Source organism: Moesziomyces antarcticus (assembly GCF_000747765.1).
Source record: "Moesziomyces antarcticus DNA, scaffold: scaffold_v10001, strain JCM 10317, whole genome shotgun sequence".
Lineage (NCBI taxonomy): Eukaryota > Fungi > Basidiomycota > Ustilaginomycetes > Ustilaginales > Ustilaginaceae > Moesziomyces > Moesziomyces antarcticus.
In genome coordinates, this window is record NW_014639009.1 from 1218253 (window position 1) to 1235116 (window position 16864).

The following is a 16864-nucleotide window of genomic DNA, read 5'->3' on the forward strand; positions in this document are numbered from 1 at the left end:
CCGAACCTACATTCTCGGGAAGCTAGGCGTGGACTGTTGGGACCCTGGGCCTAGGTGAGGACTCTTCCCAGGAGCGGAGTGACGGTCTCGAGATCGTGTCCAGGCACCACCAGACCACCCGTCGACTTTTCGAGCCTCTGGAGTCTCTGATTAGAGTTGAACCAGGCCGGATGGTCTCTTGCCAGCCAACCCTGAGGGATTCCGGGCTTGTAGTTGTCCATGATGTGCGCATGGTCGCTGACGAACAAGAACGTTCCGTCGTTTTCGAGGTTGATCTGCATGCCGATCAATCCATCGGTATGACCGGGCAGATGGTGCAATACGATGCCCTGGGCAAAGTCGATGGTCCTGTCGTCGAACGTCTTCCAGTTGAGCTCGTCCAACGACAGATAGTGCGGGAGGTAGACTCCTCGGTCTGCGCCGGTGGCACAGCTAAAGAAGGCCGATTTCAACTCTCGCTCGTGCACCCAGATGGGCACATCGGTCTTGCGGAAGTGCTCAAGCCCTCCAGCATGGTCGAGATGAAGATGGCCGATGACGACTTGTTTGACGTCCTTGATGTTGTTGCCCGTGGCTGCAATGGCGGCTTCTAGTTCGTGCTCGGGCTCGTATCGCGATCGTGCAAAGATATCGTTCAAAGGCGCACCCCATACCTCTAACCTCACAAACAGCGTCAGTAATGCAGCCAAAGCAAGCAACAAGGGATCAAGACGTACCGGGATAATCTTTGCCACAGCCTGTTTCCCACAGGATCAAGCCCTCGGTAGGGTGTTCGATGAGCACCGAGTACATGATGAGATCGCGGCGTTCTGGCTTCTCCGGCCCGGAAGGGTTGCTCATTAAAGACGTGTTGCCGCCTCGCTTGAACCATCCCGCATCGGCCTGGAGATACCCCAGACAGATCACATGAGCTTTGGTGCCTGCGGGCGCCTTGTTGAGTACGGCGGGAAGTACGACGCCATCGCGCAACTGATGCTGGCTGAATTGTCCGGACATGGTTGCAGCGTTCGAAGAGGTCCATCGATCAAGCGTGGGCTTCCAAGCTCGGGTGGGGCTTATATATGAGGCTCATGTGGGGCATGCGGTCCCACACGAGTGCACACGACACCCGACTGCTCGCTTCGAGAGGCACAAGGGAGTCGGGGAAACACCCCAGCCTGCGCGCGCGGGGGGAGTGGCTGCATGACAGACGACGCTGCCTACAGACAAACATGGTCCGAGCACGCCGCAGCGAGTGTGGGGGTGGAGGGCCCAAAGCGGCCACATGACGCCTCCTCCGCATGACCTTTCCTTGCGCCTGCTAAAAAAACGCTCGGGCATTCTTTCGCGCAAAAATTCACCCGGGGCAACAATCACAATGATTCAGGGTCCAATACCAAAGAAGCCACTGCCAACCCTCTTCACCCACGCCCCACCGAGCTTCCTTGCTCCGTGTCCTCGTCGATGGAATGGGGATCACACTTCGCTACTTTGATTCGATCGAGTTGTGTTCAGGCCTAGGGGTGGCGTTGTGCAGTGATGTGGCGCAAGATGGCCATGCAATGTCGGCTGTCAAGAACGGCATGCTGCCGCACAACAAAAAATTAAACTAAAAAAGAATGACGACGTCAAAAAGCCGCTCTAAAATCCGCACTCTTTCCTTGCCCAAAACACCCATTTGTCGGCTAGTCGTGTCATGTCACAAGGCTGACCGTCCAGAATGCAGCTCAATCGCACGCATCGCCGAAGCCAAAAGGGTGTGCGCAAGGCGCCAAGGCCTTGTGATAGAGCAGAGCGGCTGCTGAAAGTGTCGCTCTTCGGTCCAGATGGAGTGTGGGTCGGGTTAGAAAATGTTACGTCGAGACTTGGTTCACAGGGGAGAAAAAACCTTTTCCCCCCGGGCAGGGTGTCCACAACTCTGCTCCTCATCGTTCACAAAATAGTCGGGGCCAAGCTGTCTAATGCATGGCCTGGTATTCACTAGTGTCGAATTAAGGGTATCATTGCGAGAAGGAAAGAGGATGGGGGGGGGGGGGATATCGAAGCTGTTGTCTGCCTTGATGCGACGGCGAGCAGGAGCAGTGAAGCTTCTAAACCCGTCGCGACGCGCGGAAGACGAGCAACGAGAAGAGGAAGAATGTAGGTACATTAGGTGACTGAGCCATCGCCATGGATAAGAAGTGAGCCGCCCACTTGGGGAAAGCTCGGCAAGTCAGCCAAAGATGCACCGTTGGTCTGGGAGTATCCTTGTTAGAGTCCTACCGGCGTTGCGCATCGCCCGCCGCCCTGCGTTTCGGCTGGGATGCAGGCGTAGAGCTCGACCGGCTTCCCTCCAGTTCTCTTCCTGTCGGAAGATATCGATGGCGAGCAGGACTCTATGAGGGGATATCCGTATACTTTGTTAAACGATGAAGAAGAGAGGAAGGAAGTTGGGCGCCGTGTCGGGCTCGGCTTTGTAGTTTCCACCTTCTGCGGCTCGAGAAAAATTTATGACTAGCAACGAGAGACTGCGAAAAAAAAGGACCAAGATGTTACGGTGACGAGAGTAACATTAACCAAAGTGTCGCGCGTCGATTTGTGTTTCTTTTCTGGAATTTTCATGCTGCTGCTGAGCCATCTGTCACGGTAGCCGCGTTCCGCGTGCGATGGGAGCGGTGCGTTGAGAGCAGTCGGCATTTCCAGTTCCAGTTCCATTTCCACGCCTCGTTTCACGCCAGCCTAAAACGCTTCGGAAGCAACAGCAACAGCAGAGGCAGAGCGCCCAAAAGTTGAACCGCCGCCGCTTCCGCTTTTTGCTGGCGGCGGCTGTCCGACCAAAGAAGCGGAGGCTGCTCAGTTGGTCCAACCAACCGACCCTTCGCATTCCTCCTCGTCGCCTCACCATCAAGCTCGTCTACTACAACCACGATCTATCGGCACAAGACACCTTCACCCGCCGTCGTACGCATATCTCGACGCTGCGTTCATGTCCCATCACCGCACCTAGCCTTCTGCTCGCGCTCGCTCCATTCGCAGCGGCTTCCTCTGGCCAACATACCTCGCACTTAGCTACTCCGCTTTCCTTCCGGTCGCGCCACTTTGGAGGGGACGCACCGGCAGATCGCACCTCCTCCATGCCCTCGGCGGCCGCGCGATCCGGCAACGGATCTCCACCCCGCAATGCACTTCCCCCAGCCTCTGATGCTGCACCAACCACATCCTCCGCAACAGCAGCATCATTACCACCGCCGTCTTCATCATCACCAGTCGTAACATCCGCATCCACATCAGCATCAGCATCAGCATCAGCATCCCAAGCAGCAGCAGCAGCAGCAGCATCCTCCTCCTCGTCTCCTCTGGCTCGCCAGAGCCCAAAGGCGCGGCCAAGACCACTCAACAACCAACACCATCCGTATCGGATAGAACTGCTCGACCTCACTCCCGTATCCGTGTCGCTCCTCTGGTCTACACGCCCGCCACCACTCTCTGCGATCCCGCTCGAGGTCGTCAACTCTCAGCTTCGCAAGCGTGTCCGATCACGCACTCCACACACAAGCGCCGTCCGCAGCTCCTCGCCTCACAGCACATCCGCGCGAGCAACCGCAGTATCCCCCTCTCCCACCTCAGCAACCTCAGCTGCCGTCAACAAGACTAGATCCGCACCGGGCGCCCAACATGCATCCGACGCCAACCCCATCTCCAAGCTCACCGACGGCCTCGTCGCCACACGCAGCTTGAATCGCAAGGTCACCAAGATCCGTCTTCGCGCCCCTCCCACCGTACCTGCACAGCCCCGCAGGAGCTCCAACAGTTCCGCTCCCTCGGACTCCGCACACAACTCGGCCAACGACGACGATGCCTGGCCCTCGGACGATGGCGCCACCGCCGTCGATGACGAAGCAGGCTCCGCATCCGACGCCTCGGATTCCGGCTACGAAGGCGCATCCGACGCACGCCATCACATCGCCAGCGTCTTCAAGGACCGCGTCTCGGTCACCGTCAACGGCCAAGACTGGTCGCACGTCCTCCTCGGCGAGCGCGGCTCCCACGAAGCCATCGTCGTCATCTTTGGCCTCGAGCCAGAGTCGGATTACGACATTCAATTCTTGGTCAAAGCCGGCCTCGACGGCGCCCACGACGCTTTCCGCGCCTCCTTCCGCACCCGAGCCGATCGGGACCCGTCCCGCTCCCTCGAATCGTCCCCGGCACCACTCCAGTCGGCCACCTCGGCAGCCACCTCGGCCGTACGCCCCGCATCGCCCTCGCCCCTCGGTCGCGTGCCCCTATCCGCGCCCGAGCTCGACCCCGTCGAGCCACCTCCTCAGCGTCTCGCCGTGCTCCAAGCAGAACTCGAAGCCAGCGAGGCGCTCAAGGCGTCGCTCATTGCAGAGGTGAAGAGAGCCCGCAAGGAGTCGTCCAAGCAGGAGGCCGGCTTGCGTCACGAGATCGACGCCGTCAAGCGCGGCATGGACCGCATGAGCGCCACCGACCATCGTAGTCGCCAAAAGGTCCTTGCACTGCAGGAGCTCATCAAGCAGACCACCATCCACACCAAGGAGATCCACGAGGAGGCAGAGCAAACCGAAACCCAGCAGCCAGACTGGGAGCAGCAGGATTCGGACATTGGCACTCAGGTCGACGAATTGCGCAGCGAAGTGGAAGCGGAAGAGGCTGCTGCCCAGGCGGAGTGGGATAAGGACGAGGCGGCCCTGGCGGCGCTCGAAAAGGAGCTCAAGGCGCTCGAAGCCACCGCCAAATCTCTCGAGACCGAGCGTGATGAGCTCCGCGACGACAAGCTCGCCTCGGTGCACAACGACATCCAAAAGGTCAAGGATCAGGCCAAGGATGCGCTCAACCGACCTCCCGGCCACGCCGGCGGCGCACGACGCGGTGGAGCCGCCGCCGTATTCCCTGCACGTGGCGGCGGTCATCGCCATGCGAGCGGTCCTTCCCACACGGCCGCCTTTGCTCCCGGCGCCAAGGGCAAACAGGGCGCAAGGGGAGGCAAGGCGGGCAGCTTTGGCAATCGCGCTGCATCCAGTCCTGCGGCTCAATTCGGGGCGGCGCCAAAGTCCAACAACGCTGGCTTCACCGGCGGCTTCATGCAGAACTTCGGCAAGGGCTTCCGACGCGGCCCGGGTCACAACGCCAACCAGACGCAGAGCTTCGACGCCATGGCCGGCGCCGGGTTCGCTGGCGCCGGTGGTCCCAGTGCAGGCGGCATGCTTCCGCCCGGGCCTGGCTACGGTCCTGGTGGCATGCAAGACCCCTCGATGGTCGGAACGGGCTTTGGAGCAGGCCAGCCGTATGGCGGGCTCGAGCCGTACTATGGGCAACCGCAGCAGCAGGCCGGCCACTTTCCCTCGGGCGCGTCCGAGGCGAGTCAGGACGACCTGTACGACCCGACGCTGGGCTTTGATCCGTACGATCCGTCCATCGATGCTCGGCGCAGGTCGAGCCTTCCCTTGCCGCAGATTCCGTACCAGCCGCCGCAGGCCAAGCTGCCGGCGTCGAACACCAGCACGGCTCTCAACCCGGCCAATCCGGAGTTTGTGCCCTCGACTGGATCCAACCACGCGTCTCCCGTGATCAGCAAGAATGCCTCGGCTTCGAGTGCTAGGACGACGCCCGTGACGGCGGCATCGACTGCGCTGCCTGCACACACGGCGGTGGCGCAGTCGCCTACTGCTGGCGTCGCTTCGGTCGAGCACTCGCCGACGTCTTCGTCCAGGTTCGCCTTCCCGCTCGCACGACACCTACCTACAGCTGGCGGGGCGACGTCGTCGCTCACGAGCAAGTCGAGCTCATCGGCGCTGGCAGCGGCTAACAGTGCTGGTGGTGGTGCGGGCGCGGGGCTGACTCTGCCGCCGGGCTCCGATATGAATGTGCTGCCGTCCGGAGGGATGGGCTCGAATCTGTTTGCGATGGCGCCGTCGGGCGCGGCGAGTCCGTTTGCGAGGCACTCGCCTTTGCTGCCTCAGTCGATGGACGGTGCAGCCGGAACGGCATTTGCAGGAGCCAGTCCGCGATTCGGCGGTATGGCGCTGCACAGCCAGCAGGGATCGGGCAGCGATGAAGCGGCGAGCTCCGGGCTTTCATCGGCGCCTTTTGGCGCAGCAGCCAAATTTGGGCCGCTGGATTATGACCCTAGTCTGGAAGGGTTTGGACCTGCACCTGGACTGGCGGGTGGACTGGGTTCGAGCGGGAATCCGAACTTGCCGCCGTTCAGTTCGGCGGGGATGACGTCGATCTTTGGCGCGAGCGATACGTGGTCTGCGCCTGGCCTGCCTGTGGGGTCTGCGCTGGGAGCTTCGACGGCGCCGTCGTCGGGGTGGTTGACGTCTTCGCCGCCGCTGGGGTCGGGCAGTGCGGCGGGTGGGGCGGGGGATATTTGGTCCGCGCCCGCACTGCCGGGGGTTCCGCAGCTAAGGAGCAAGATGTCGATGAGCGAGCTTGGTGCGACGACCAGCTCGCCGATCGGTGCAAGTGCGGCGACGGCAAGTGCGGGAGCGGGGCAGTTCGGCGCGTTTGGAGGTGTGCGTGGGTTGGGTGCGATTGGTCAGAGCGCCATCGCGAGTGTGCCGTCCAGATCGTCGCCCCTTGCCAGTCCTGTGGCGGCTAGTCCCACCACGAGGGCGAAGACGGATGCAGAGCCCGAGCCCGCGTCCAAGCCGACAGCGGAGGAGCCGCCAGCTGCAGGCGCGGGAGAGAGCACGCACGAATGATCCACAACGCGCCACTCTACGGACTATATGTACCTTGAGCCTCAAGCACAGGCGGGGTTCTGGAATACAAGACATCAGGAGTATGGTTTGGCGAGGCTGCGTGTAGATGTCCAGGATCAAAAAGGGGGGTGAGTGTACAGTGTGGATGTAAGCAATGCTAAGCAGCAGCCTGGATTGGAGGGCTCGCAAAGGGCAGAACGACGAAGTGTGCGTGTCGCCATGAGACGCTGCTCGACGGCGTCAGAAGCGGCCCCTGCGTGCAAGTGTGCTCGAAGTGACCTTTGCTCTGCCATATGCTGAGATGCGCCGAGTCGAAATCTGGGGCCAGGCTTCGGGATGTCACGCCGGAGACCTTACACATCGGCCCTCATGTTGGCCTACAATTCCACGGGCGTCGGCTTGAACCCGATGCTCGCCACGTCACAGTCGGCACCAACTCGACTAAGCAGGGTCTCGATCGCATCTCTGCTCGGTGCCAACAGCCACCAGTGCCGCTTCTGCCACTTGGGCTCCCACATGCTGCGACGTTCTACTCCACCGTATCTCATTGGATCCACATCAAACTCGGCTCCTCTTTGACAATCCTGTCGAGCTTCAATCCTACGATGCGTGCAAGTAACTGCCTCTCTTGAGCCGGAAATGTAGATGGCATTTGCGCTAAGCTAGCGACTTTGAAAGTGTGCGAGACAATGCACCTCTTCCACTACGTGCAGATGGAAGGAAAAGACGCGCATTGATGCTCGGTATGTTTTTGGGTGTGTGGTGGATGATGGTGGTGGTGCATGGATGGTGGTACAAGGATGGACGAGATGCGGGGATGCGACGTTTAGTGACCAGCGCGGCGCTGCTCGGCAATCACGTTGGTGAGGCTCTCCATCTTGTTCTTGGCACGGCGCAGCGTACCCACGCGGCGCTTGATGAACTTGCGTGCACGCTTGTCCTTGGAGTTACGGATGAGCTCCATGGCGCGGCGCTCGTAGGGGGCGAAGCCGGCAACCTCGCGCACGACCGAGCGGATCACCTTGACGCGCTCGCCCTGGCGGCCCTTGCGGTTCGAGGGGCGCGGAGCAAGAACTCGGCGCTCAGTCTGATGACCGCGGTTGATGCCCCAGACGAGACCTGAAGAGTTGCAATGAAGCGAAAGTGCGAAAGGGGAGACGAGAGGTCAGCGCAATGCTCGAGGTTATGCAGATCGGAGGGCGCAGCATTTCAGTCGCTTCTGGTTGAAAAGGGCGAGTCGCAGAGTGTCAAAGTGCAGCAGCAGGGCCGTATGAGGTGAAAGCGCCGGTGCTGTAACCGGTCGTCGTCGATGAGTCAAGGTCGGGCGAGTGAAGCTGAAGCGTCGGAATGACGACGTGGATGATGGCAGCTTCGGCATGGGAACGAAACGGCAACGTGTCCGGATCAACCGCTCTGGCTGCATCGGAATGAGGACGTCGCGAACGTGCGAATGTACGAAAAGAAACTGGCTGACGAATGTACTGCACACAGTTCGGTAGGTCATGTCCGCTTCTGATCACATCGCTGTAGTCTGCCAGTGCTCCTGCAGAAGTCGAGCGATGATCCAAAGCACCTGATCCCAGCGGCATGCGTGCCTACACTGCCCAAGTTCCACCTGTCAATGTGGCATTCCCAAGCAAGAATCCCCATCTGCAAAACGTCCTGTCCTTCTCCGACGACGTCCTAATTACGTATCGACATGATCCTGCTGTAATGCCAGTCTGTTCCATCCTGTGCGTGCAAATATGATCCCGCGTCGCTGCTGCTCCTGCTATACATCAACGGGGCTGCTGTCGGAAGGCGGCCAATGCTGATTCGTGCTGGATGCAATGGCGGATACGTGCTGGCGAACGTGTCCCATGAGGCTAAAGATGCTGACTGCGACTGCTGCTGGCGGATGCTGATGCGAGATTCTTCCGAAGCGACTGAAATGCTGGCGGCGACAAGGGTCGGTAGGCGATGGATACGAACCAGAACGGGCCACGCCGGCCTTGTGAGCGGGGTTAGAAGAGTTTCCCATTGTGTCGGATGTGTAGAGGTCGATGATGATCTTGAGGGATGGAGGCAGAAGGCAGGTGCCACTTGACTGATGGCGTCGACAACGCTGATCCGTCTCGCCGGCGCTGCAGCCTGGCTGTGTCGCCGCCTCCTCCAAAGAAGACCGCCGTCCTGAGCCGCTCGTGGGGCTGCCTCCAAGCTGCCCAGCTGCTCACAGCTTCCAGCAGCGCTGTCTGGCCCTGCTGCATCGTATCGTGCTGTGCTGCCGTGATTTTCGCCTCGTCCCAGAATTTCGAAAATGTGCCACAGCAAGTCGCAATGTGAGTTGCTGGCTGGCGTGGCTTGAGGCAATAATCGTCGCACGTGACACCAAGAAAAAGCTCGGCCGAGCTTTGCTCAGCCAGATTTCAAACATTGAAAAGGGACCGCTGAGCATTTGTCGTGCTTAGTCAGATTCAGGGTCCAGCTTCGCTTCGCTCCACTTCTCGACCTGCGTCTTCAGAGAATTGGCCGAGACGCGTGCGCGCGCTTTTGATGCGGCAAAGCCAACTTCTGAGCATCCGTGCACCCGACTCGTCAAGGCTGCTTCAGCATCACCATCTCCACTCCTCAGCTTCCAAGATTCGGCAGAATGGCAGGGCTCGAAGAGATAACGACACCGCCACAGCACGTCACGGCCGAGCAGCTCGAACAGCTGCAACAAGCCACGCCCGACTCGTTCGCATCCATCCCGCCAGTCCTGCGCCTCCACCTGACGCAGTCGACCGTCTATCTCAGCCCATCGCCATCCGCACGGCCATCATGCTTCCAGCTCCTTTCCAACCACAACTCAAATGGCAACGGCGCCCACGAGAGCGAAGAGGACGAGGATGAGGACGCCGAGGTGTTTCAAGCTTCCGGGCAGCTCTGGCTCACCGAGCGCGAGGTGGCCTTCCTATCGGCCAAGACCAACAGCGGCTTCAAACTAGGATACCCCAATGTTGCGCTGCATGCCGTCACCCGCTCTCCTCCGAGCTTCCTTGCTGCCGGCTCCTCCTCATCTGCTGGCTTTCACGGTTGCTTGTACTGTCAGCTCGATCTGAGCCCCAACGCAGGTACAGGTCAGATGGGCGACGACGAGGATGAGGACGGCGAGTTCGTCGAGATGTACATCTGCACGCCCGATGCTGCGTCGCTGGATCAACTTTTCGAAGTGCTGTCGCACTGTGCCTCGCTGCATCCATCGGGGCCAACAGAAGACGACGGCGGACACCCGTTCGCTGGCTTTGCACCTTTTGGGACGGGCGCATCTGGCGAAGAACTCGAGGGCGAAGACGATGGCGCTTTCGACGATGCCGAGACGAATGGAGACCACGAGGACGCAGAGGGCGACGAGCAAGAACTCAGCGAGACTGGCAGGGTGAGAACCGATTTCCAGACCCCCGACTCACGCTTCCGCCCGTACTAGAGGACGCCACGTGGCCGGCAAGTCTTGTCGCCTGCTCAAGTGCAAACACTGGCTGACACAACTCGTCCACGGATCTGCCTCTCTGCACAGCGCAACCTTGTCCACCTCGAGAGTGTCATGCAGTGGCCGGACGCTTCCGAAACTAGCACGCTCGTGCCGGAAGCCGGGGCGGACGACACGGCATCCAGCATCGTTGCTGGTGCGACCAACACGCTGATCCTGTCGAACCTGCCGAACGAGTTCTTCATCCCGCATATCTGCTCGCTTTTGCTCTCGCTGCTCAACACGTATGGCCCTATGGTGCGCTGGACCCCGCTGCCGTCGGTGGGACGGGCCGTGGTGGTGTTTGAAGATACCGAAGGAGCGACGCGGGCCAAGCACGGGCTGGATCGGCTCGTGCTGCCTTTCGAGGACAGTGACGTGCAAGGCGTGGAGCGTGCTGTGGATGCAGACGATGGTACCATGCTTCGGGCCATCTTTGGGCCAAGGACAGACCCATCGACGGAGCCAGAGACGCTGGCGGTGCCTACTACGGACAAGAACTTCTTGATTTCGCCGCCGGGCAGTCCGCCGGTCGGATGGGAGCCGATCCGGGAAGACCCGCCGAATCGAGACACGCTGGCGGAGGATCTGATGAAGGCGCTGGCCGACTTGCGTGATACAGGCAGTCACATCGAATCGCACCAGCCGCAGGTTTGGGGCGAGACGGGGTCGGGGACGCAGAGCGCAGGGAGAGGGAGCGGGGGCTTGGGCACTCCCGAGGTGATTTTGGCACCGAGCACGGCCCCCGCCATGCGCAGCTTCCAGCCGGCATGGCTGAGAGGAGCTGGCGAAGATACACAAGCCGCTACGGACGGAGAGGTGGACGTGCCTGGAGTGACGGTGCAGTCGTTTGATGCCGACCATGGCCAAGATGATGCAGGAGGGGCCAGCAAGCTGTACAACGGATTCAGCATCAGCTCGGTCAAGGCTACGGTCGACTCGCTCCGCGGCCCGGTGCAGTTGGGAAGCAACGGCGGGCTGGGAGGTGAGCTCGGTGGTGACAGCGGTGGTACACGCCGCATCACACCCACCGGCCGACCGCCTTTGAACACCAACGACTACCCCGGCTCGTCCTGAGTGCTCGCCTCGCTAGATACCCCACATACTAAGCCGCTGACGTGCAATCAAGCTTTGCGAGTTGAGGCAAAGACCCTCAGCCGAGCGGCTGAACGTAGTGAGGACAGACCAAGACACGGAGAAGCGATGCAACGCCGATCTTGCCGATCCCTGTCCTTGATGAGGAGACGCAGAGACGGGAGTTGGGCCGCGGCACTGGATGGAAGGCAACCGGTTTAACACGCTGCGCTTACGCGATGAGCCGCGGGCCGACTTTTTGGCCAAAATACTCGGCTTGTGGAGAGACGAGCCGAAGGGTCCAGCGCAGCGTGCATCTGCATCTGCATCTGCAGCTGATCCAGCCAGCCAGCCAAGCCGGAAATTGAAAAATTGTCCGCGTCCCAAAATTCAGCGCGGCAGCTGCTCGAGACTGTGCAGCCTAGGCCTCATGCGGGCGCGTGTGCAAGGGCGGACCAGAAAACTTGCGTTGGAATTCGTCATTTCGCTGCAAAAGCACAGCGGAGTCTTCGCTCCCAAAGCGAGAGGGCACAAAAAAGGTGGCCCGTGGCAACCTTTCAGGCCGTGCACAAATGAACAGGCGGTGGCGGCTGCTGCTGCTGTGCACGGCGGCAGAGCGGCCCCACTCTCTTTTGTTGCATCCCTCGATCCGCGGGTGAACCCTGCCATCGTCTCCCGGCCCGCTAGGCGCGATCAGAGCAAGCACATCTGCTGTTGCAGCTTCAGCCCGCGGCACTTGGCTCCGGATGCCGGCACCGTTTTTTTCTCGCCCCACCTTCGCCAGAGAGGATCGGTGGCTCGTGTATAAGAACCGGTCGTCTTCAATCGCTCACCCTCTTATCTCTTTCTTCCACCTTGCTTCCTCAACACCATCGCCAGCTTCTACTATCCCACTAGACGGTAGAGACAATTGGGCTTCATAGAACGTAGCTCTGACCTCAGCTGTAGATCTTCCCTTCCCGACTTCCCCTCCATATGGCCCCCAAGCCCAACCCTGCTAGGCCGGACACCGACCCCGTCCACGGCCAGACGGTCGAGGACAAGCCGGCCAACCCGACGCCGTCGACGTCGTCGGGCCCCTCGGCACGCGAGCGTCTCGCTTCGCTCGCCTCGCACCTGCTGCCCGGCGGCAACACCGAGTTCGACTATGTGATCGTCGGCGGCGGCACGGCGGGTGCGGTGCTGGCCAACCGTCTCACCGAGGACCGCAACGTCTCGGTGGCCGTGATCGAGGGCGGCCCCACGGACGTGGGCAACGACATGGTGCTCGACCTCAGCCGCTGGCTCGAGATGCTCGGCTCGGATCTCGACTACGACTATCCGACGGTACCGCAGCCGCGCGGCAACTCGTTCATCCGCCACTCGCGCGCGCGCGTGCTCGGCGGCTGCTCGTCGCACAACACGCTCATCTCCTTCCGTCCCTTCAACGCCGACCTGGACGACTGGAGCAACAACTACGGCTGCCCCTCGTGGAACGCCAGCAACGTTCAGCCGTACGGCGACCGCCTCAAGATGAACATCGTGCCGGTTGCGCCGCAGCAGCGCAACCAGGTGGCGCGCGATTGGGTGCTCGCCTCGTCGCGCGCTACGGGCGCGCCAGTGCTCGAGGATCTCAACGCGCACATTGTGCACCGCGGCGGATTCCAGAAGGCGGTGGGCTTCTTTGATATTGCCTACGACCCGTACTCGGGCCAGAGGAGCAGCGCTTCCGTCGCCTACCTCCACCCGATCATGCCGCACGGTCCGTACAAGCGCCACAACCTGCACCTCTTCCTCGAGACGTGGGCCAACCAGCTCGAGTACGCCGCCAACGACTCGAGCAAGGTCACGGGCGTCAAGGTCACCACCAAGCACGGTCTGTCCAAGACGCTCACTGCGCGCCGCGAGGTCATCCTGTGCGCAGGTGCGATCGACACCCCGCGTCTGCTGCTGCACTCGGGTATTGGTCCGCGCAAGGACCTCGAGGCGCTTGGACTGCCGTGCAAGCACGATGTGCCCGGCGTGGGCGAGAACCTCACCGACCATCCCGAGTCGATCGTCATGTGGGAGACGCGCGACACCCCGCCCGAGACGGTCATGTCTTCGGATGCCGGTCTCTTCCTGCGCGTGCTGCCGCAGGATGCCGAGCCCAACGCGCACCCGGGACCGGATCTCATGTTCCACATCTATCAGGTGCCGTTTGCGGACAACACGGAGCGCGTCGGATACGAACGTCCCAAACACGCCATCTGCATGACGCCCAACATCTGCCGCTCCCAAGCGCGCGGCAAGGTCTCTCTCGCCTCGGCCAACCCCAAGGACAAACCCCTGCTTGACTTCAAGTACTTTGAGGACAAGGACAACTACGACGAGCGCATCCTCATCGAGGGCGTCAAATGGGCGCGCAAGATCGCCGAGCAGTCGCCGTTCAAGGAGCACCTCGTCAAGGAGATCGCCCCTGGCCCCAAGATCACCAACGACAAGGACATTGGTGAATACGCCAGGAAGGTGGCGCATACCGTCTACCACCCGGCAGGAACGTGCAGGATGGGAACCCCGGCGCCCATGCACGGCGGAAAGGGCAAGGACAACTCGGTGGTCGTCGACGAGAAGGACCTTAGGATCGTCGGTCTCAACGGCGTCAGGGTGTGCGATGCAAGTGTGCTCCCTACCCTGCCCACCATCAACCCCATGCTCACCATCCTCATGGTCGCAGAGCGTGCCGCCGAGATCATCCGTGACGACGCCTGGCACAACGGCCTCCGCAAGGGCTACTGAACGCACTCTCGTTCTCCCAAAATAAAGACTTGTCCTGTAAACGTCATCAGACTCTTAAAAATAAGTGATACCAGTTTTATGCAAATCCGCTACAAGGTGTGCGATTCATCATTGGCGGATGATTGCGATCAGGACCGCGCGAGCTGGTCGCCGAGCTTGTAGTTGAGCACCTTGTCCCAGTCGAGTTTCTGGCGCGTGAGGGGCAACTGTCGACGGAGCGCCTTGAAGGCGTGTTCGGCAAGCTGGTCGTACGCCTGTTCGAGCTGCGCCTGCCATGCGTCTTCGTGCTGCGCCACGAGCGTCGCCACCTCGTTGGCGATCGCTGCTGCGCCGGAGGAGGTGAGCGAAAAGGTGCGCGGGCGCGACGCGTTGAGCTGCACATTGCCGTTCTCAAAGTAGTGCACGTGCACGCCCAGCGACGCCGTCAGCACGCGCGCCTCGACATCCACCACGTACGACGCCCGCCACCGTCCCGACCAAAAGTTCGACAGGTTGTATCGGTTGCCCACGTGATGCAGCACGTACGTCGTCTTGACAGGAACGCGCGGTGCGGCGGCGGCGGCAGGGGCGGCAGCGGACGACGACTCGACAGCCTCGGCGGCTTCCACGGCCGCGACCGGATCGTCCTTGTCGTCTGCTGCAGCCTCGTCGCTTTCGGCACTGGGCTCGTCGTCCTTGTCCTCCTTGTCGGCGCTGACGGCCGCCGTGTTCTCTGCGGGCGCGCTTGCATCGCTCTCGGCCGCCTTCTGCACCGACTCGGCTAGCGTTTCTGCTTCGTGCACGGGCGCGCTCGACACGGCAAACACCGAGCTGACGCCGTCTGGATACCTGTCGCGCACGTACTCGTCGAGCGCCTTTTCGAGGGCCTTCCTCTGCTCCTCTGCCTCTTCATCTGCCGGCTCCAGATCCTGAACGTCCGAGACGGTGCGCTTGATGTGGTCGAAGAGGAACGTCTTTTGCAGGCGCGGGTGGATGTACCGCCTCACGCCCGGTGCAGCTTGCGCGTCGCTGGGCTGGTTGGGAGCCTGTCCTGCCTGGCAGATGACGACGGCGTTCGCGCTCGAGCCGGACGCATCGGCGTCGAGCGTGGCAGTGACGAGCTGCTGCGTGTTGTACTCCTGCAGCGCGACGGCTGCGGCTGCCTGCAGCTTGGCGTCGTCGATCTTGTCGGCGGCGTTGGACTCGGCGTCGAAGAGGATGCCGCGCAGGTCGTGGTACACCTGCGACGTCTGGCCGGGAGGCGACTGGACGAGGAGCGAGCACGCCTCGTTGAGTCGCGTGTTGCTCGCACTTGAAGCGGCCATGGTTGCGCGAGTGCTGATGAGCAGGGATGTGATGGAAAGGTCAGGAGGAGAGAAAGGCGGATTGCTGCGGGTGGAGGTCCGAACGGGTGCGGTGCGGCTGCGGCGCGGCAGAGGCGTGTTGGCTGCGTTGGAGCTTTGGCTGCGTGATGTCCGCTCGGCGTCGCCTCCTGTCGGCCTTTCCGCTGTGCAGTGGTCTGTGCTCCAAATCGAGATCGGTGTGATTGGAGATGCTGATGCCCGATGATTTTGGCAGGCCCGAATCTGACGTGCTTTGACCGCGGAGGTCCGCATGAAAAGCTTCTTGGCAGCACGGACCTGTTCACTACCTCGCTTCACCACCAGACAGTTTCTCCCCCCTACGACCATCCCGTCTCTGACTGCAACTTGCTGAGCCAGGCCTGTAGAATATTCTCACCATGACTTCCAAGATCCGCTGCGGCTACGTGCCGGAACACTTTGCTGCGCCGCTCCTCCAGCTCGCCGACACCGCCTGGGTAAGATCAAGGGCTGTGGTGACTCTGCTGTTCATGTATCGCATCGGCATTCGAAGCTGACCCTCGCCCTTCTTTCGGCACGCCTCCTTCTGGCGACAGGGCAAGGAGCACATCGAGCTCGTGCTGCAGCCATCTGGCACCGGTCAGATGCTCACCTCGCTCGATGCGTCGCAGCAGGGCGGACAGAAGATCGACGTGGCTGTGGCGCTGACCGAGGCGCTCATCACGGGCATCGCCAAGGGTCGCGAGGACTACAAGCTCGTCGGATCGTACGTGCGCACCTCGCTCAACTGGGCCGTCATCACCGGCACCGATGCGAGCGCCGACAAGTACCAGTCGATCGACGACCTCAAGGGCACGCACATTGGCATCTCGCGCATCGGCTCGGGCTCGCAGATCATGGCGTCGGTCATGGCGCTCAACCACGGCTGGAATGCGTCGTCGGATCCCAAGGACCGTGCCGAGATCGAGTTCAAGGTGAACGACACCTTCCAGAACCTGCGCAACGGCGTCAATGGCCAAGAGCCCTGGACGACGTCGTGCTTCATGTGGGAGTGGTACACCACCAAGCCCTACGTCGACTCGGGCGAGGTGCGATTCATCGGCAGCGTGCCTACGCCTTGGCCGTCGTGGACCATCGCAGCGTCGACCAATACGGCGCTGGCCGAGGGCGATGCACGTGGTGCGGTGCTCGCCGAGTTCCTCACCAGGCTCCAGCAGAGTATCCACGAATTCGCCAACCCCGACACACGAGCTAGCGGCAAGGCCAAGCAGTTTATCGTCAACCACCACGGTTACAAGGAGGAAGATGTCGAGTCGTGGCTCAACACCGTGCGATGGGCTGACGAGCAGACACCCAATCCCGAAGGTCTGGAGGTGCCTGCGACGGGTCAGAATACAAACACGCAGTCCGTCTCGGCTGGTACGGTCAAACACACACTCGAACTGCTCGAAAAGGCGGGCGTGCTCAAGGCCGGTATCGACGCAGCCAACTTTGTCGACTCTCCCTCGCGTCTCGTTGCCTAGATCTCCCCCACCTCCTCACAATCGATTTAATGCGAGATA

At 61.3% G+C, this 16864-nt stretch overlaps 8 protein-coding genes across 8 annotated transcripts; 5 read left to right on the forward strand and 3 right to left on the reverse strand.

The window, feature by feature from the left end:
* Nucleotides 1–50: 50 nt before the first annotated feature.
* PAN0_001d0435 (uncharacterized protein) lies at nt 51–996 on the reverse strand (the record flags this gene model as incomplete). The annotated part of the gene is made up of 2 exons (XM_014804052.1): nt 51–655; nt 717–996. 2 exons carry the CDS (start codon nt 994–996, stop codon nt 51–53), a joined length of 885 nt encoding a protein of 294 aa, XP_014659538.1.
* Nucleotides 997–2624: 1628 nt separating this feature from the next.
* PAN0_001c0436 (uncharacterized protein) lies at nt 2625–6683 on the forward strand (the record flags this gene model as incomplete). The annotated part of the gene is made up of 2 exons (XM_014804053.1): nt 2625–2633; nt 2697–6683. 2 exons carry the CDS (start codon nt 2625–2627, stop codon nt 6681–6683), a joined length of 3996 nt encoding a protein of 1331 aa, XP_014659539.1.
* A 27-nt stretch (nt 6684–6710) lies between these two features.
* On the forward strand, nt 6711–7262 carry PAN0_001c0437 (uncharacterized protein; the record flags this gene model as incomplete). The annotated part of the gene is made up of 2 exons (XM_014804054.1): nt 6711–6811; nt 6995–7262. The coding sequence occupies 2 exons, from the start codon at nt 6711–6713 to the stop codon at nt 7260–7262; spliced, it is 369 nt and encodes a 122-aa protein (XP_014659540.1).
* Nucleotides 7263–7509: 247 nt separating this feature from the next.
* On the reverse strand, nt 7510–8703 carry PAN0_001d0438 (60S ribosomal protein L36; the record flags this gene model as incomplete). Its single annotated transcript, XM_014804055.1, has 4 exons — nt 7510–7802; nt 7981–8100; nt 8173–8278; nt 8461–8703. The coding sequence occupies 4 exons, from the start codon at nt 8701–8703 to the stop codon at nt 7510–7512; spliced, it is 762 nt and encodes a 253-aa protein (XP_014659541.1).
* Nucleotides 8704–9312: 609 nt separating this feature from the next.
* PAN0_001c0439 (methylosome subunit) lies at nt 9313–11247 on the forward strand (the record flags this gene model as incomplete). The annotated part of the gene is made up of 2 exons (XM_014804056.1): nt 9313–10080; nt 10219–11247. 2 exons carry the CDS (start codon nt 9313–9315, stop codon nt 11245–11247), a joined length of 1797 nt encoding a protein of 598 aa, XP_014659542.1.
* Nucleotides 11248–12219: 972 nt separating this feature from the next.
* Nucleotides 12220–14001, forward strand: PAN0_001c0440 (oxidoreductase; the record flags this gene model as incomplete). Its single annotated transcript, XM_014804057.1, has 1 exon — nt 12220–14001. The coding sequence occupies one exon, from the start codon at nt 12220–12222 to the stop codon at nt 13999–14001; it is 1782 nt and encodes a 593-aa protein (XP_014659543.1).
* Nucleotides 14002–14129: 128 nt separating this feature from the next.
* Nucleotides 14130–15305, reverse strand: PAN0_001d0441 (subunits of heterodimeric actin filament capping protein Capz; the record flags this gene model as incomplete). The annotated part of the gene is made up of 1 exon (XM_014804058.1): nt 14130–15305. One exon carries the CDS (start codon nt 15303–15305, stop codon nt 14130–14132), a length of 1176 nt encoding a protein of 391 aa, XP_014659544.1.
* A 416-nt stretch (nt 15306–15721) lies between these two features.
* On the forward strand, nt 15722–16825 carry PAN0_001c0442 (periplasmic binding protein-like II; the record flags this gene model as incomplete). The annotated part of the gene is made up of 2 exons (XM_014804059.1): nt 15722–15799; nt 15899–16825. The coding sequence occupies 2 exons, from the start codon at nt 15722–15724 to the stop codon at nt 16823–16825; spliced, it is 1005 nt and encodes a 334-aa protein (XP_014659545.1).
* Nucleotides 16826–16864: the final 39 nt, after the last annotated feature.